Source organism: Cervus elaphus, chromosome 18 (assembly GCF_910594005.1).
Source record: "Cervus elaphus chromosome 18, mCerEla1.1, whole genome shotgun sequence".
In the NCBI taxonomy this organism is placed as follows: Eukaryota; Metazoa; Chordata; class Mammalia; order Artiodactyla; family Cervidae; genus Cervus; species Cervus elaphus.
The window spans coordinates 54039823-54055449 of NC_057832.1; the positions used below are offsets into that span (position 1 = coordinate 54039823).

A 15627-nucleotide genomic window follows, 5' to 3' on the forward strand; every position below is an offset into this window, starting at 1 on the left:
ATTCTTTTGATATCTGCAGTATGCCATGTACTACTGTTCTGTGCTTTGGGGACACAGCAGTGAATTAAAAAAATTTTCCAGTCCTGTGGAGCTTACACTCTAATGAATGATGTCTAAGCACCAAGTAAAGAGAAAGCACATTCTGGTCCAACTATGCAAGGGAGAGTTTTGCAGTAGTTTGGAGGGAAAATTGGTGAGATAATTGATTTGCCATAAGGCACACTTCAGCCTCTGAAAACCTGCGCTAGATCAACCATGGTGATATTCACAGTGAGAGTGAGAGGACTTCTTATTTAAGGAAAAGGTGGTATCTTTAAGTTTCTCGGTTGTGTCCTAGAAATGTTAATTTTAATTTTTCTAGCTTGGTGGTTTGATTATATTTAATTTGTAAAAGACTTTTGGATTAATAATTGTATGAGTAGGTTTCAAAAGAAGTATGAGAATGAAGACTCAATTAAGCATAACTTGGTAAATAGTTTTATAGAAGTATAATTTACATGCTATAAAATTCAAGTATTTTTTTTTAATATCTATCATTTTATTTATTTATTTATTTTTTTAATTTTTTTATTAGTTGGAGGCTAATTACTTCACAACATTTTAGTGGGTTTTGTCATACATTGATATGAATCAGCCATAGATTTACACGTATTCCCCATCCCGATCCCCCCTCCCACCTCCCTCTCCACCCGATTCCTCTGGGTCTTCCCAGTGCACCAGGCCCGAGCACTTGTCTCATGCATCCCACCTGGGCTGGTGATCTGTTTCACCATAGATAGTATACATGCTGTTCTTTTGAAATATCCCACCCTCACATTCTCCCACAGAGTTCAAAAGTCTGTTCTGTATTTCTGTGTCTCTTTTTCTGTTTTGCATATAGGGTTATCGTTACCATCTTTCTAAATTCCATATATATGTGTTAGTATGCTGTAATGTTCTTTATCTTTCTGGCTTACTTCACTCTGTATAAGGGGCTCCAGTTTCATCCATCTCATTAGGACTGATTCAAATGAATTCTTTTTGACGGCTGAGTAATATTCCATGGTGTATATGTACCACAGCTTCCTTATCCATTCATCTGCTGATGGGCATCTAGGTTGCTTCCATGTCCTGGCAATTATAAACAGTGCTGCGATGAACACTAGGGTGCACGTGTCTCTTTCAGATCTGGTTTCCTCGGTGTGTATGCCCAGGAGTGGGATTGCTGGGTCATATGGCAGTTCTATTTCCAGTTTTTTAAGAAATCTCCACACTGTTTTCCATAGTGGCTGTACTAGTTTGCATTCCCACCAACAGTGTAAGAGGGTTCCCTTTTCTCCACACCCTCTCCAGCATTTATTGCTTGTAGACTTTTGGATAGCAGCCATCCTGACTGGCGTGTAATGGTACCTCATTGTGGTTTTGATTTGCATTTCTCTAATAATGAGTGATGTTGAGCATCTTTTCATGTGTTTGTTAGCCATCTGTATGTCTTCTTTGGAGAAATGTCTGTTTAGTTCTCTGGCCCATTTTTTGATTGGGTCATTTATTTTTCTGGAATTGAGCTGCAGGAGTTGCTTGTATATTTTTGAGATTAATCCTTTGTCTGTTTCTTCATTTGCTATTATTTTCTCCCAATCTGAGGGCTGTCTTTTCACCTTGCTTATAGTTTCCTTTGTAGTGCAAAAGCTTTTAAGTTTCATTAGATCCCATTTGTTTAGTTTTGCTTTTATTTCCAATATTCTGGGAGGTGGGTCATAGAGGATCTTGCTGTGATTTATGTCGGAGAGTGTTTTGCCTATGTTCTCCTCTAGGAGTTTTATAGTTTCTGGTCTGACATTTAGATCTTTAATCCATTTTGAGTTTATTTTTGTGTATGGTGTTAGAAAGTGTTCTAGTTTCATTCTTTTACATTCTTTTATTTTAAGTGTGCAGTTCAAGGATTTCTTTTTAAGTAAGTGTCTATAGTTCTGCAACAATCATCATAATCCAATTTTAGAACATGTAAGTTTCCCCCCAAAGTTCTCTTGTACCCCTTTGAATCAGTCCCTCTCCCACCTCCAGTTGCAGACTATCACTAATCTACTGTCTCTAGATACTTTCCTTTTCTGGAAATTTCTTATAAATTGTTTGCATCTTTCTCTTAGTGTAATGCTTTTAAGCTTCATCCATCCTGAAGTATGTATCAGTAGTTTTTCTATGTTTGTGTTTGAATAAATTGTGTTGTATGGATAAAACACATTTTGTTTATCCATTATCAGTTCATAGACATTTAGATTGTTTTCTTGCCAGTTTGACAATCTCTGTCTTTTAATTGGAGTATTTGGTCTATTCACTTTGTTTTCTGAAGTTTAAAAAAATACAATGTTTATCTTTACATGTAATTTTTTAAACTAGGCTTTTTATTTTGAGATAATTGTAGACTCCTATGGAATTGTAAGAAATAATGCAGAAATATTCTGTGTATCCTGCACTCATTTTCCCTCAGTTGGTAACATTTTGCAAAACTATATTACTACAGCACAACTAAGATATTAACATTGATACAGATCAAGATACAAAACATTACCATCAATACAAGAATCCCCTCCAACCCCAGTTATCTTTTTAGAGCTGACCTACTTCCCTTAAATATCCACTCCCTCCTTAACCCCTAACAGCTGTTAATTTGTTCTCCACTTCTATAATTTTTATTTTAACAATGTTATATACAATGACAAAGTATATAATCTTCTGGGATTGGCTTTCTTCACTCAGCTTAATTCACTGCAGATTTACCCAAGCTATTCCATGTATCAATAATTTGTTTCTTTTTTGAAATTGCTGAGTGATATTAAGTTTCGAAGGAAAATTTTCCTGGATATAGAATTCTTGGTTTAGTTTTTTTTTTTTCTTTCAGCTTATTGAATGTCATCCCAATGCCATTGGCCTCCATTTTTTCTGATGAGAAATCGGCTATAAATTGTATAGTTACAGTGTTCCTATGAAGTTTTTTTTTTCCTCTTTTTTCAATATTTCCTCCTTTTTAGCTTCAGCAGTTTAACTATGATATGCCTTGATATAAATCTCTTTGTGTTCATCCAACTTGGAATTTATTGACCTTCCTGGGTCTATAATGTTTTTCATCAAATGTGGACAGTTTTCTGCCGCTATTTCTTCAGATAAGCTTTTTGTCCCTATAGGGGATTCTCATTACACATCTTTGGTACACTTGATATTGTACCACAGATCGCTGAAGCTACGCTTTTTTTAAAAATCTTTTTTCTCTATGTTCTTCAGATTGTATATTTTCTCTTGACTTATATTCAAATTTACTGATGCTTTCTGGTATCTTATCATATCTGTTGAACCTATTTAATGAATTTGTCATTGCAGTTATTGAACTTTTCAACTTGAGAATCACCATTTGGTTCTTTTTTGTGATTTCTATTTCTCTATTGATATTCTCTATTTGCTATGTAATTGTCATTATACTTTTAGGTTTCTAAACATGGTTTCCTTTCTTTTTTAAAACATTTAAAATTTTTTTTAGTGAACTATAGTTGATTTACAGTATTATATTAGTTTTTTTAAACATTATTGTATTATTAAATATAATGAATAATATAATTATTAGTGAACTATATTAATTTACAATATTGTATTGCTATATAAATATATATACATCTGTTCAATTCAGTTCAGTTGCTCAGTCATGTCTGACTCTTTGCAACCCCATGAACTGCAGCACACCAGACCTCCCTGTCCATCACCAACTCCCAGAGCCTACCCAAACATATGTCCATCAAGTCAGTGATGCCATCTAATTATCTCATCCTCTGTCATCCCCTTCTCCTCCTGCCCTCAATCTTTCCTGGCATCAGGGTCTTTTCAAATGAGTCAGCTCTTTGCATCAGGTAGCCAGAGTATTGGAGTTTCAGCTTCAACATCAGTCCTTCCGATGAACACCCAGGACTGATCTCCTTTAGGATGGACTGGTTGGATCTCCTTGCAGTCCAAGGGACTCTCAAGAGTCTTCTCCTTTTCTTGAACACCACAGTTCAAAAGTTCAGTTCTTCGGTGCTCAGCTTTCTTTATAGTCCAACTCTCACATCCATATATGATTACTGGAAAAACCATAGCCTTGACTAGACAGACCTTTGTTGGCAAAGTAATGTCTCTGCTTTTTAATATGCTGCCTAGGTTGGTCATAACTTTCCTTCCAAGGAGTAGGTGTCTTTTAATTTCATGGCTGCAGTCACCATCTGCAGTGATTTTGGAGCCCAGAAAAATAGTCAGCCACTATTTCCACTGTTTCCCCATCTATTTGCCATGAAATGATGGGACCAGATGCCATGATCTTAGTTTTCTGAATGTTGAGCTTTAAGCCAACTTTTCCATTCTCCTCTTTCACTTTCATCAAGAGGCTCTTTAGTTCTTCTTCACTTTCTGCCATAAGGGTGGTGTCATCCGCATAGCTGAGGTTATTGATATTTCTCCTGGAAATCTTGATTCCAGCTTGTGCTTCATCCAGCCTAGCATTTCTCATGAAGTACTCTGCATATAAGTTAAACAAGCAGGGTGACAATATACAGCCTTGACGTACTCCTTTTCCTATTTGGAACCAGTCTGTTTTTCCATGTCCAGTTCTAACTGTTGCTTCCTGACCTGCATACAGGTTTCTCAAGAGGCAGGTCAGGTGGTCTGGTATGCCCATCTCTTTCAGAATGTCCCACAGTTTGTTGTGATCCACACAGTCAAAGGCTTTGGCATAGTCAATAAAGCAGAAACATATGTTTTTCTGGAACTCTCTTGCTTTTTCAGTGATCCAGTGGATGTTGGCAATTTGATCTCTGGTTCCTCTGCCTTTTCTAAAACCAGCTTGAACATCTGGAAGTTCACGGTTCACGTGCTGCTGAAACCTGGCTTGGAGAATTTTGAGCATTACTTTACTAGCATGTGAGATGAGTGCAATTGTGCGGTAGTTTGAACATTCTTTGGCATTGCCTTTCTTTGGGATTGGAATGAAAACTGACCTTTTCCAGTCCTGTGGCCACTGCTGAGTTCTCCAAATTTGCTGGCATGTTGAGTGCAGCACTTTCACAGTGTCATGTTTCAGGATTTGAAATAGCTCAACTAGAATTCCATCACCTCCACTAGCTTTGTTCGTAGTGATGCTTCCTAAGGCCCACTTGACTTCACATTCCAGGATGTCTGGCTCTAGGTGAGTCATCACATCATTGTGATTATCTGGGTCGTGAAGATCTTTTTTGTACAGTTCTCTGCATAGCAGATTATTATACCCTGGTGGCTCAGATGGTAAAGAATCTTCTTGCAATGTGGGAGATCCAGTTTTGATCCCTGTGAAGATCCCCTGAAGAAGAGAATGGCTTCCAACTCCAGTACTCTTGCCTGGAGAATTCCATGGACAGAGGAACCTCGAGGACTACAGTCCATGGAGTCACAAAGAGTTGGACACTGTTGAGCAACTAACACTTTCACTTTCATGGTTCCCTGTGCTATAGGGTAAATCCTTGTCACTTATGTATTTTATGTATAGTAGTTCATTCTTTTGTATGACTAATATTCCATTGTATATATACAGTGTGTGTATATATACACACACAGACACCACATCTTCTTAAGTCAGTCATCTGCTGATGGATGTTTAGTTTGCCTCCACATATTGGCCATTATAAATAATGCTGCTATGAACATTGGGGTGCATATATCTTTTTGGATTAGTTTTCATCTTTTCCAGATATATTCCCTAGAGAGAGATTGCAGGATCATATAGTAACTCTATATTTATTTTTTTAAGGAACATCCACACTGTTGTCCATAGTGGTTACAGGAATTTACATTCCTCCCAACAGTGGAGAAGGGTTATCTTTTCAACACAACCTCTCTAGCATTCACTATTTGTAGACTTTTTGATAAAAGTCATTCTGACCAGTATGATACCTCATTGTGGTTTTGATTAACATTTTTTATTTATTTATTTTCATTTATTTTTATTAGTTGGAGGCTAATTACTTTACAATGACTAACATTTTTTAAAATTGAGTTGTATGACCTGTCTGTATATTTTGGATTTTAACCCCCTGTCGGTTGTATGGTTAAATCTTTTTCAATAGCTGCCTTGAGGTTATTGTGTGCTAAAGCTAACCTTTGGGCCTACTTAAAAGTCACCTTCTATTGACTGATTTTTCTCCTTAGTAGGGGTTAGAATTTACTATTTCTTTGCATGTCTGTTTTTTTGTTGTTGTTGAAAACTGAACAGTTTGAATAATAAATTATAACAACTCTCATTGCTACAAAGATTCTCATTTCTCCCTCCTGAAGAATATTTTTTTTTTTAGTAATTTGCCTGGACTTAGCCTGCAGAACCTGTTTCCCTCATGATTCATAGCTCCTGATATCTCTGCTCAAGTATTATTATTATTATTATTACATTTTTTAACCTGGCTTCCTAGAGTTTTCCTTTAGATGTGCATAACTTTGTGGTCAGGCAATGATTTGGGTAGAAGTGAAGTGAAGTGGAAGTCATTCAGTCATGTCTGACTGTTTGCGAACATGGAATTCTCCAGGCCAGAATACTGGAGTGGGGTAGCTTTTCCCTTCTCCAGGGGATCTTCCCAACCCAGGGATCAAACCCCAGTCTCCTGCATTGCAGGAGGATTCTTTACCAGCTGAGCCACAGGTAGAGATTGTGCTCAAATACATCAAACCAGTAAGGCTTCAATCCTCTGACAGTGAATTTCTCTAGCATGTCTCAAGTCTTCCTTAGCTTTTACTTTCTATCAAATCATTTTTTGTCTCTTCTAACTGTGCATGTCATTTCTCAGTTGGTCAGAGATGTGTGTAGAGCTTATCTAGCTTTTCTATGGCTTTCTCATTTCCAGGGTATCCCCATTAAATTTCTGACCAGTCCACAACTTGCCCTAAGTGGGACCTCAGGCTAGCAGACATGGGTTTTCCATACTCATTTCTTATTGAACTAGCTAACTTCAGTGATAATGTTGCTTGGCATGGACTTTTGTCCTTTACTCCAAATGAAGTCTTCTCCTCCTGGCAGAAGCTGTTGGAGTTCAATGCCAGCCCTGCTCTGCTAAAACAATATGCTCATTGAGCTAAGCGTGAGTAAGAAGGGAGCCACCCCAGGCAAAAAGATCGCAGATTCTACTTTTCTTACCCGGATCCCAGCAATTCTTCACAAATTGGCTTTTTTGATCATTTTTGAACCTTCAAATGGCTGTTTTGATCATTTTGATCAGTTTGTTCAGTATACTTGCTTTGTTGAAAGTTGATTAAATTTTATGCTTTTAATATTTACTCTGTACATTTAAGTAACATTGCAATAGTAATCTTGTAAGTCATTACTATGGTTACACTAGGGTTTTTTTGTTTGTTTGAAAGAATTCATAATCAAGTTTGGAAAACACTGTAGGTGCATGAGAATTCATGAAGTAAAATCCACTTTGAAACTAAATGCCATTTCTGAAGACACACATTTTAAAAGGGAGAATTATATAGCATTTCTGAATTTTGTAAAATGATGAAATCAATGATGAATTTAGCTTCTCATGGGAACTTTTTCAGTTTATTAATTCATTCCATAAAAAAAGCAAGTAAGGGCAGATAATTCAATAATGAGTGGAGGAATTCCCTGGTGGTCCAGTGGTTAGGACTTGGCATTTTCACCACCATGGCCTGAGTTCAATCCCAGGTTGGGGAACTAAGATCCCCATAAGCTGCACAGCACAGCCAAAAATAAAAAATAAATAAAAAAAGAGTATTTTCATTCCAGTGAAGTGTTTATTCAAAATGAAACAGTCTATGGCTGAAGAACTGATGCTTTTGAACTGTGGTGTTGGAGAAGACTCTTGAGAATCCCTTGGACTGCAAGGAAATCAAACTAGTCAATCCTACAGGAAATCAGTCCTGAATAGTCATTGGAAGGACTGATGCTGAAACTGAAGCTCCAATACTTTGGCCACCTGATGTGAAGAACTGATCCCTTAGAAAAAGACTCTGATGCTAGGAAAGATTGAAAATAGGAGAAGGGGATGACAGAGGATAAGATGGTTGGATGGCATCACCAATTCAGTGGACATGAGTTTGAGCAAGGTCTGAGAGTTGGTGATGGACAGGGAAGCCTGGTGTGCTGCAGTCTGTGGGGTTGCAAAGAGTTGGACACAACTGTGCAACTGAACTGACTGATGGTCTTAAAACAAAAATCATATATGCATATAGTCTTTCTAGGAACCAAATCTGTTTGAAAAGTAAGTTGGTATTAATATTTTATCAGAGGAAGGATATAATGGATTTGATTAAAGTTCTTAATTTTTCACTCATTTGTTTCTTGTAAATATGATTATAAGGATTACTAAGTAAATAAGATTACTAAGATTATATATCCCTAGCACACTGACTCTCAGATTTTTCTTATGATATGCTTTGGCCAATGGGATATAAGTTGACATGCTGCATTCTATATTTGAGCAGAAGTTTTAGATACAGTTTTATAATTTGCCTCTGCCTCTTATACTTCTGCCAACATGGCCCAGAGAGGAGCTGCTTCTTCAACTTGGATCTCAGAATAAGAATATAAGCAGACCTGCACTCAGGTCTACTGTTTGGTCTTTGGTTAGCCAGCCAACAACCATCATGTGATGTGGGTTAGAAGAAAATGCTTGTTGTTATAAGCAACTGAGAGTTTGGGTTGCTTCTCTCGCAAAACCTGACTATTTCAACATGAAAATGTGACCCTTCAATAAAAGCACTAAAATATAAAAATAAATATTTTTGTGTCTCTACAGCAGTAAAAGAAAGCATCTGGGTGGGTTTTTTTTCCCCACATTTAGAGGGTGTTTGGGACTATAAGACCATGTGTCTTGGGGAAGATCCTCACCAAGGCCAAACCTGAGATTTGAGAGACTCAAGTGGTTGCCCAGTAGGAGAGACAAGTTTTGTGGATAAATATGCTTTTATCAGATAATTCAAGTAGTGGTTTCAAATATGAGCCTAATACTAAAAATATAAGTGTAGATTTTCAAAATGAAAATGATTTTCAATCAAGGTGCATATTGAATGGGAAACTCCATGAAGTAGGGTCAGAATGAATAGCACATAGAATTCATTTTTTAAAAAGATCAGGAAGATGAATCAGCACTAGATTGAAAGAGAAATGAACCTACATACTGAATTTAAAACTTTAATATAGTATCACTGCATGACAGACTTTAAAAAATCATCCTTCAAGCGATGGTCATGTTTCCATAGTATTTTACTCAATACAGGTTACTTTTTATCTTCAGACAGAATTGTTCTGCAATTATCAAGGGCTTAAAAGGGTTACCAGAGAGATAGTTCTTCTAACATAGGAGATGTTCAGTCTTACAAGAAAATAACTTATGGTTTTAGCTAGGTTCTGGAAAAGTGAAGAGTACTTATAAAAGGGATAACTTTTACACAGAATGCAAATGAAACTAGAGGAAAAGGTTAAGAAAGAGAATGACTGATATTTCTATTTCCCATTTCTCTGTGTATGTGGAATTCCACATGTCATTGCAAAGGGTATAGGTGTAATGAAACTGGAGCTTTGTGATCATTTGATCTTGAATTGTATGGGGTGTTGAAACACTCCATCCATCTGATTACCACTGCTAACCTAGTGACTACTTAACTAAGAGATGTTTCACAATTTCTGGAAAGCCCTAAAAAAAGTAAGAAAGAAAGGAGAAAAAGATGGGGGAGGAGCAGAGGGAAACCCTTGGTGAGTGAAAAGAGCTTCACTTCTACAATCTTCATGTTCTGGAGTGGGTTTTGATATTGGCCTTGGTAATAGTCCTAGTTACTGATTAAGTAACAGTTTTTGGAAATCATCTTTTTCTGCATTTCCCAAGGTCATAGCAATGACTCACTTGAAAATACTAAGTGCCCATTGCCTGAAAAATTATTAATATAACAATTTGATTTCAGAAAGGATTTTCAATTTTAAATAACATGTCTGCATTGTCAGCGTCTGATATCTCTTGTTAGGTCTCACCCCATTTTTTTCCCAAGTACTGCATTTTATCTATTTCTGCAAAGTCATCCAGAAATAGTCTTTGTAGAACAAAATAGAATTTTACTGCAGAAGGGGACCTTAGAATTCCTCTTATGTCCCCTTGTCCTCACTATAATTATTGAAATGAGGAAAAGAACCCCAAGAGCCTTGATCTCTTATTAAGTGAAGATAGTACTGGGTCTGGATCCCAAGTTCCTTGCCCTGCAAAGCTTTTATACTCTCTAAGCCATCATAGACTAGCCTGGAATCAAAACAGTCAGTCCTTTAACTCACGGAATCTTTTTAGTAGTGTTATATAGTCCAACTATTCTTCGGTTGTTTTTCTTTTATAGCCCTAACTTTAAAACAGTTTGGGGAATAACTGGATCTCACTACTGACCCTTTGTGGCAGTAAGAGAAAAACATTTTAAACAGTGAAGTTTGAGATTTGAGTATTCTGTGTTTCTAATTTGATGCTGTCAATGACAGTGACTTCTACTAGTTATTTAGTACATATGAATCACGCTTTAGTTTCAAAATACTTTTCTATCAATAGTAACTTCTTAGCATGAACCAGGCTAGTATTATTTCTTCCTTCCCAAAACAACTTCCTTGGTCATATAACATTTGATGAATGTAATTAGTTGTCTAGATGCTTGACTGTCTGAACTCCTCAAGTCTGCATGGTTTGAGACTAAAGCTTTAGATTAAAGACAGGGACAGCCTTACCTCTGGGATTTCTGGTTGCCAAGGGCAAGTTTGGAGATGTGTGATGGGGGAGGGGGTGGATTTGGGAAGATGTAGAAGGACAATCTGCATTCATTGATAGTAACTGAAAAGTCTACAGGCCATCCCTATTTCCAATGGTCTTGGGAGATCCTTCTTCGTCCTGGAAATATTCAGGGAAGGATAAAAGTGAGGAGGAGGACCATTGGAAGTGTTCAATACATCTGTGATTGACCCCTTACCTCAAGGAGCAACAGCTCAGATTCTTAGGGGGAAGGGATCACTTTAGGTCACAATACACAAACACTGGTCTGTCCCTAGATGCTGTTGATAAGAGGGGACACCTTGAGTATGCCCCTTGGCATAGTGATTCTGAGCTTGAACACAGAGGCATTTCCAAAACGGGAATAAGAATAAGGCTCTCCTTCAGCATGACTCAAATAGAAAAGCTCTTTGAATCACAACATTTGAATCTGAGTCACTCGCCAGTCTTTTCTTGGTCCTGTAAAGGCAATTTAAACACTGAGAGCTAAACCAGGCTTTTTGATTCTCAGCCTTTCCCCTCTCAGCAACCTTCTATCTCAACTACCCCAGGGGAACAGTAAGATCTCCTTTAGGCATTGATTTTAAAGAAAGACCACTTTATACAAGCAGGTTTGGGCGGGATTTGAAGGCTTGAAAGAGTCACTAGAAATTACCATAGTTCTTGCTATAAAGCTATCATTGCCCCTAGGACACATGGCCTGCCAGATGGCCCCATAAATCCGATTACCCTCACCTTTCCCCTTCATCCTTCCATGTTAAAACTCTTCTGCTTTTCTGATTTAACAGCAATTTCAGGGAAGTTAAAACAAATGAAACCTAACAGACGATCTGACCCTCCGTTGCCACCAATGCACTGATGATGCATCATCACAAATTATATTTTTAGAGACTTGCAAGTGTTATATTGGGCTGGCTGATATTTAGGTCATCCTCCTTCCTCCCCACATCCCCACCCTGCACCCCAATCCTTCTGATTTTTAAAAGACTTTCTTAGAGTCTACAAGCATACTTGTACGAAGTTCTTGCTAAGTCACTTCAGTCGTGTCTGACTCTTTGTGAATCTATGGTCTGTAGCTTGCCAGGCTCCTCTATCCATGGGGATCTACAGGTAAGAATACTGGAGTGGGTTGACATGACCTCCTCCAGGGGATCTTCCCAACCCAGGGGTTAAACTCACATCTCTCATGTCTCCTGCATTGGCAGGCAGGTTCTTTACTATCTGAGCCACCAAGGAAGTCCAAAATTGCAATACTCAATACTTGCACTTTTAAATCTAGTTTCAATCCCTTCATTAGCTTTTGTGTCCCATATCCTTATTTCCACAAACTCCCCTTTCTCTCCCCATACAATGTCAAATCTTCAGGTTAATAGATGAGGGGCATGGTTGGTCTTCACCACTTAGGGTATGACCCCTCTTCCACATAACTGCTATCTATGTAGCTGAATACCTTTTGGAGCTTTCCTTCCTGCTTGCTAAGCAGCCACCCCTCCAAACTGAACTATTGTATTAAGTGTTCTTACCTCTTCCTGCTAACTTCACTTTCCACCTGCTATCTCACATCTTTCACTGTTCTAAGAAGAAGCTAGGCAGACTGGACATAATGGCAACAGTGTCAAAGAGCTTACATATGCTTTTGGGTTATAATAAGGTATGCAATTAAGGGTAGATTTAAGGGTCAAATTCTAACAGAATTCCCTCCTTTCTGCTCAGAGAATTCAGTGATCACAGTGTTCAAAATGATTTGTTACCCATTCCTGAGGCTGTTACTGAACATTCTGGTTTCATTGTTTTGTGTAGGGTTTATGGGTTTCATCTCATAGTCAGAAGGAACCAAAGAAGTAACAAATGGAAATAAGAGAGTTTAAAAGGCAGGGAATGTTAAAAGAGTGATAGAAAGTCTGGAAAGGAAAAACATTAAGCTAAGGAAACAGCACCAAGTAGGGGTGTATAACAGTAATGCCACATGAAAACGTAAGGGATTATATATGGATAATTCAGAGGAAATTACTCTGAAAACAACTTTGTGGTTAGTTGTGGGGGAGGAAGAAATACCTGGACAGGGAAAGAAGACATCCATCTGCTGTGGCTATTGTATCCTTAGCCCGCAGCCTAGTGCCTGGGCACAAAATATCTGCCAATGAATATTTGTATAAGAAATAGAATACTGGCCAAAATAACCAATGTTTTGAGAAAAACTATACATTTCGGTGACACCGTCACTTCTATGCCCCACAGGCCCCATTTATGGCAAAATTCATGGGGGAAGCGACATTACTTAAAGGAAAGTATAAGCGTCGGTTTGTCTGACCCAACGGGGGGCGGGGGGGGGGCGGAGGGAATGGGAATGCCAAGAAGAAATAGGTCCAGCTTATGAGACTCCCCATGAGGTGTGCCTTTTACGTTATTGTCTGGCAGGCTCCTGCCCAACTTGTCTCCAGCCAGTCGAGGAGTTAGCCAGGGGCAGTCTTTCTGTGGTAGTCACCGGGGATTGTCTTGGGGCAGCACGTCTCTTTTCCTTCGGCCGTTCTCGCCTTCACCTGCCGCGTTGCCCCTCGTACGCCTGCAAAGATGCAGAGGTCGAAGCACGTTGCTGTGCGGTGCTTGAAAGGCTTCCAGAATCAGTCTTCGGTGCCCGGCCCCTAACCCCAACTGAGATCCTGGGATCGCCTCGGGGATCCCTGTGGATGCTCCCACTCCCTTCTAAAGTTACCCCTTTCGCAACTCAAGGCCAGCTTCCCTGGCCCACGCCCGGCACTAGAGGGGCGTCCCTGGGTCGCCTGGGGGCGGAAGGCTGGAGGGGCGCCCGAGCTCGCGCGCCGCGCGCTGGATTTGCCGCCTTCAGCTGCCGCAGCTGCATCGGCGACGGCGGGAAGAGGGGCGGAGGGCGGTGAGGAGGGCTGGAGCCCCGGCCAGGAGGGAGGGAGGGAGGGGGGCCGGGAGGCTGTGCCAGGCGAGCCGGAGGGGTGCTCGGCGCTCCCCCGCCCTCCTTCCGGGAGCGAGGATGCAGACTCTGAAACTGGCGCTACTGGGCTGAGGAGGAGGCAGGGGAGTTGCAGCTCGCGCGGCTCGGTGAGTGTGTCTCCTGAGCGCGGAGAGGCGGGGGGAGGCGGAGGACGAGGAGGAGGAGGAGGGGGAGAATGCCCGGAGCCGCCGCCGCTGCCGCCGCCGCCGCGATGCTCCCGGCTCAGGAGGCTGCCAAGCTGTACCACACCAACTATGTGCGGAACTCGCGGGCCATCGGCGTGCTGTGGGCCATCTTCACCATCTGCTTTGCCATCGTCAACGTGGTGTGCTTCATCCAGCCCTACTGGATCGGCGACGGCGTGGACACCCCGCAAGCTGGCTATTTCGGGCTCTTCCACTACTGCATCGGCAACGGCTTCTCCCGGGAGCTGACCTGCAGGGGCAGCTTCACGGACTTCTCCACGCTGCCCTCGGGCGCCTTCAAAGCCGCCTCGTTTTTCATCGGCCTCTCCATGATGCTCATCATTGCCTGCATCATTTGCTTTACCCTCTTCTTCTTCTGCAACACGGCTACGGTGTACAAGATCTGTGCCTGGATGCAGCTCACCTCCGGTGAGTGCGCGCTCACCTCCGCGGAGGCTGGGGGACCCGGGGCGCGGGAGCCCGGGAGGGGCGGGAGTGGGAGGGACGCGGGCAGTGCGCGCCTCTGGGGGCCCGAGCAACTTAATCCGCTCTGGCGGGAGCCCTGGGAGGCCGGAACCCCTAGGGTTCCTCAGCCTCAGCGCCTAGACTGGGGCTTTCGAGAACCTCCCAAGTGCGGGGGACGCCACCCAGAGGGACACGTCAGGGGCAGGGCGTTTGCTGGGCCGAGTCCCCTAAGAACTCGAGGTGAGGAGAGGAAGCGGCCGCTTAAGGAGCGAGCAGAGAAACTAAACGAGGGGCTGACAGCGAGGCGAAAAGCGGATTTGGAGCGATTGTAGTGGAAGGAGGGTCAGCCTGCTCAGTCCCTCTCTGGGACTGTTTAAGTCATTGCTTTCTGAGGGTGATTGGGGTTGGGGGCTGGAGTGAAGTTGTTTCTCTCTGTCCCAGGAAGTTATAAAATTTTTATCATCCCTCTGGAGGTGAATAAACCCGAATTCTGTTTTGGGATTTACCCGTTTAAGAAAACTGTACCGTAGGATGTTCCTTTGTAATTCCCCAATGTCAAGTCTTCTGTTTGCTCCCTTGTCAGAGCAAAGGTCCTTTCATTCCATCTTTGAACAGAAATCTTGAGGGAATCAAGATTTCTCAAGATCTCAGTTTTGGGGAAGTGGCCTTAGGAAGATGGACACAGAGGAAAGCTTGTTTCTTTGGTGTCTCTGATCACTCTTTGCCTATGGATGATAGATTGTTGGTAGCTGGAGAATGTGAAAGTACTTTTCCTGAGCATCCGAGTTACTTTTAACCCAAAAAGAGAGGGCGGGTGCATTTCCTGGTGGCTCTGGAGAGCCCTGAAACTGACTCCTTTCTCTGCCTCCAGCGGTGCTGATTCCCTTTCTGCTAGCCGCCTTCGATGCCCTGCCTTCTAAAGGTAGATTCCATCCTCCAACACTTGACACCTTCTTGTTCCAACATGTTGGGGGTCCTTTTGATGTTATGGATGATCTGGTTGGAAAAGTAGAGGATATCTCAGGCAGCCACATTCTCATTTGTGTTTTAGTTTATTGTTCTCTTTCTTTAAAGGTGTTACCTTTAAGATTTTGTTGTTTTTCCTATGCCTGGGAAGGTTTTCTAGAGAGTAAGGCTTTGATCCCTGTGTTTACCAGAATGTTACAGGCTGCTTAAGTTCTGAAGGGTGCCAGACAAGAGCATTAAGATTCATGATCTTATGCTGCTAGTTAAC

At 41.0% G+C, this 15627-nt stretch overlaps 1 protein-coding gene across 6 annotated transcripts in view; it reads left to right on the top strand.

Moving 5' to 3' along the window:
• Window positions 1-13724: 13724 nt before the first annotated feature.
• The window catches only part of LHFPL3 (LHFPL tetraspan subfamily member 3), a 592105-nt gene continuing 590202 nt past the window's right edge, over window positions 13725-15627 (top strand). For 3 of the 6 annotated variants that reach the window (XM_043872148.1, XM_043872147.1, XM_043872146.1), the window contains exon 1: window positions 13725-14357. In XM_043872148.1, the coding sequence (XP_043728083.1) occupies window positions 13919-14357 (439 nt within the window). In that variant the 5' untranslated portion in view covers window positions 13725-13918. The remainder of the gene's footprint in view (window positions 14358-15627) is intronic. The other 3 variants (XM_043872145.1, XM_043872151.1, XM_043872150.1) reach the window with 2 other exon arrangements.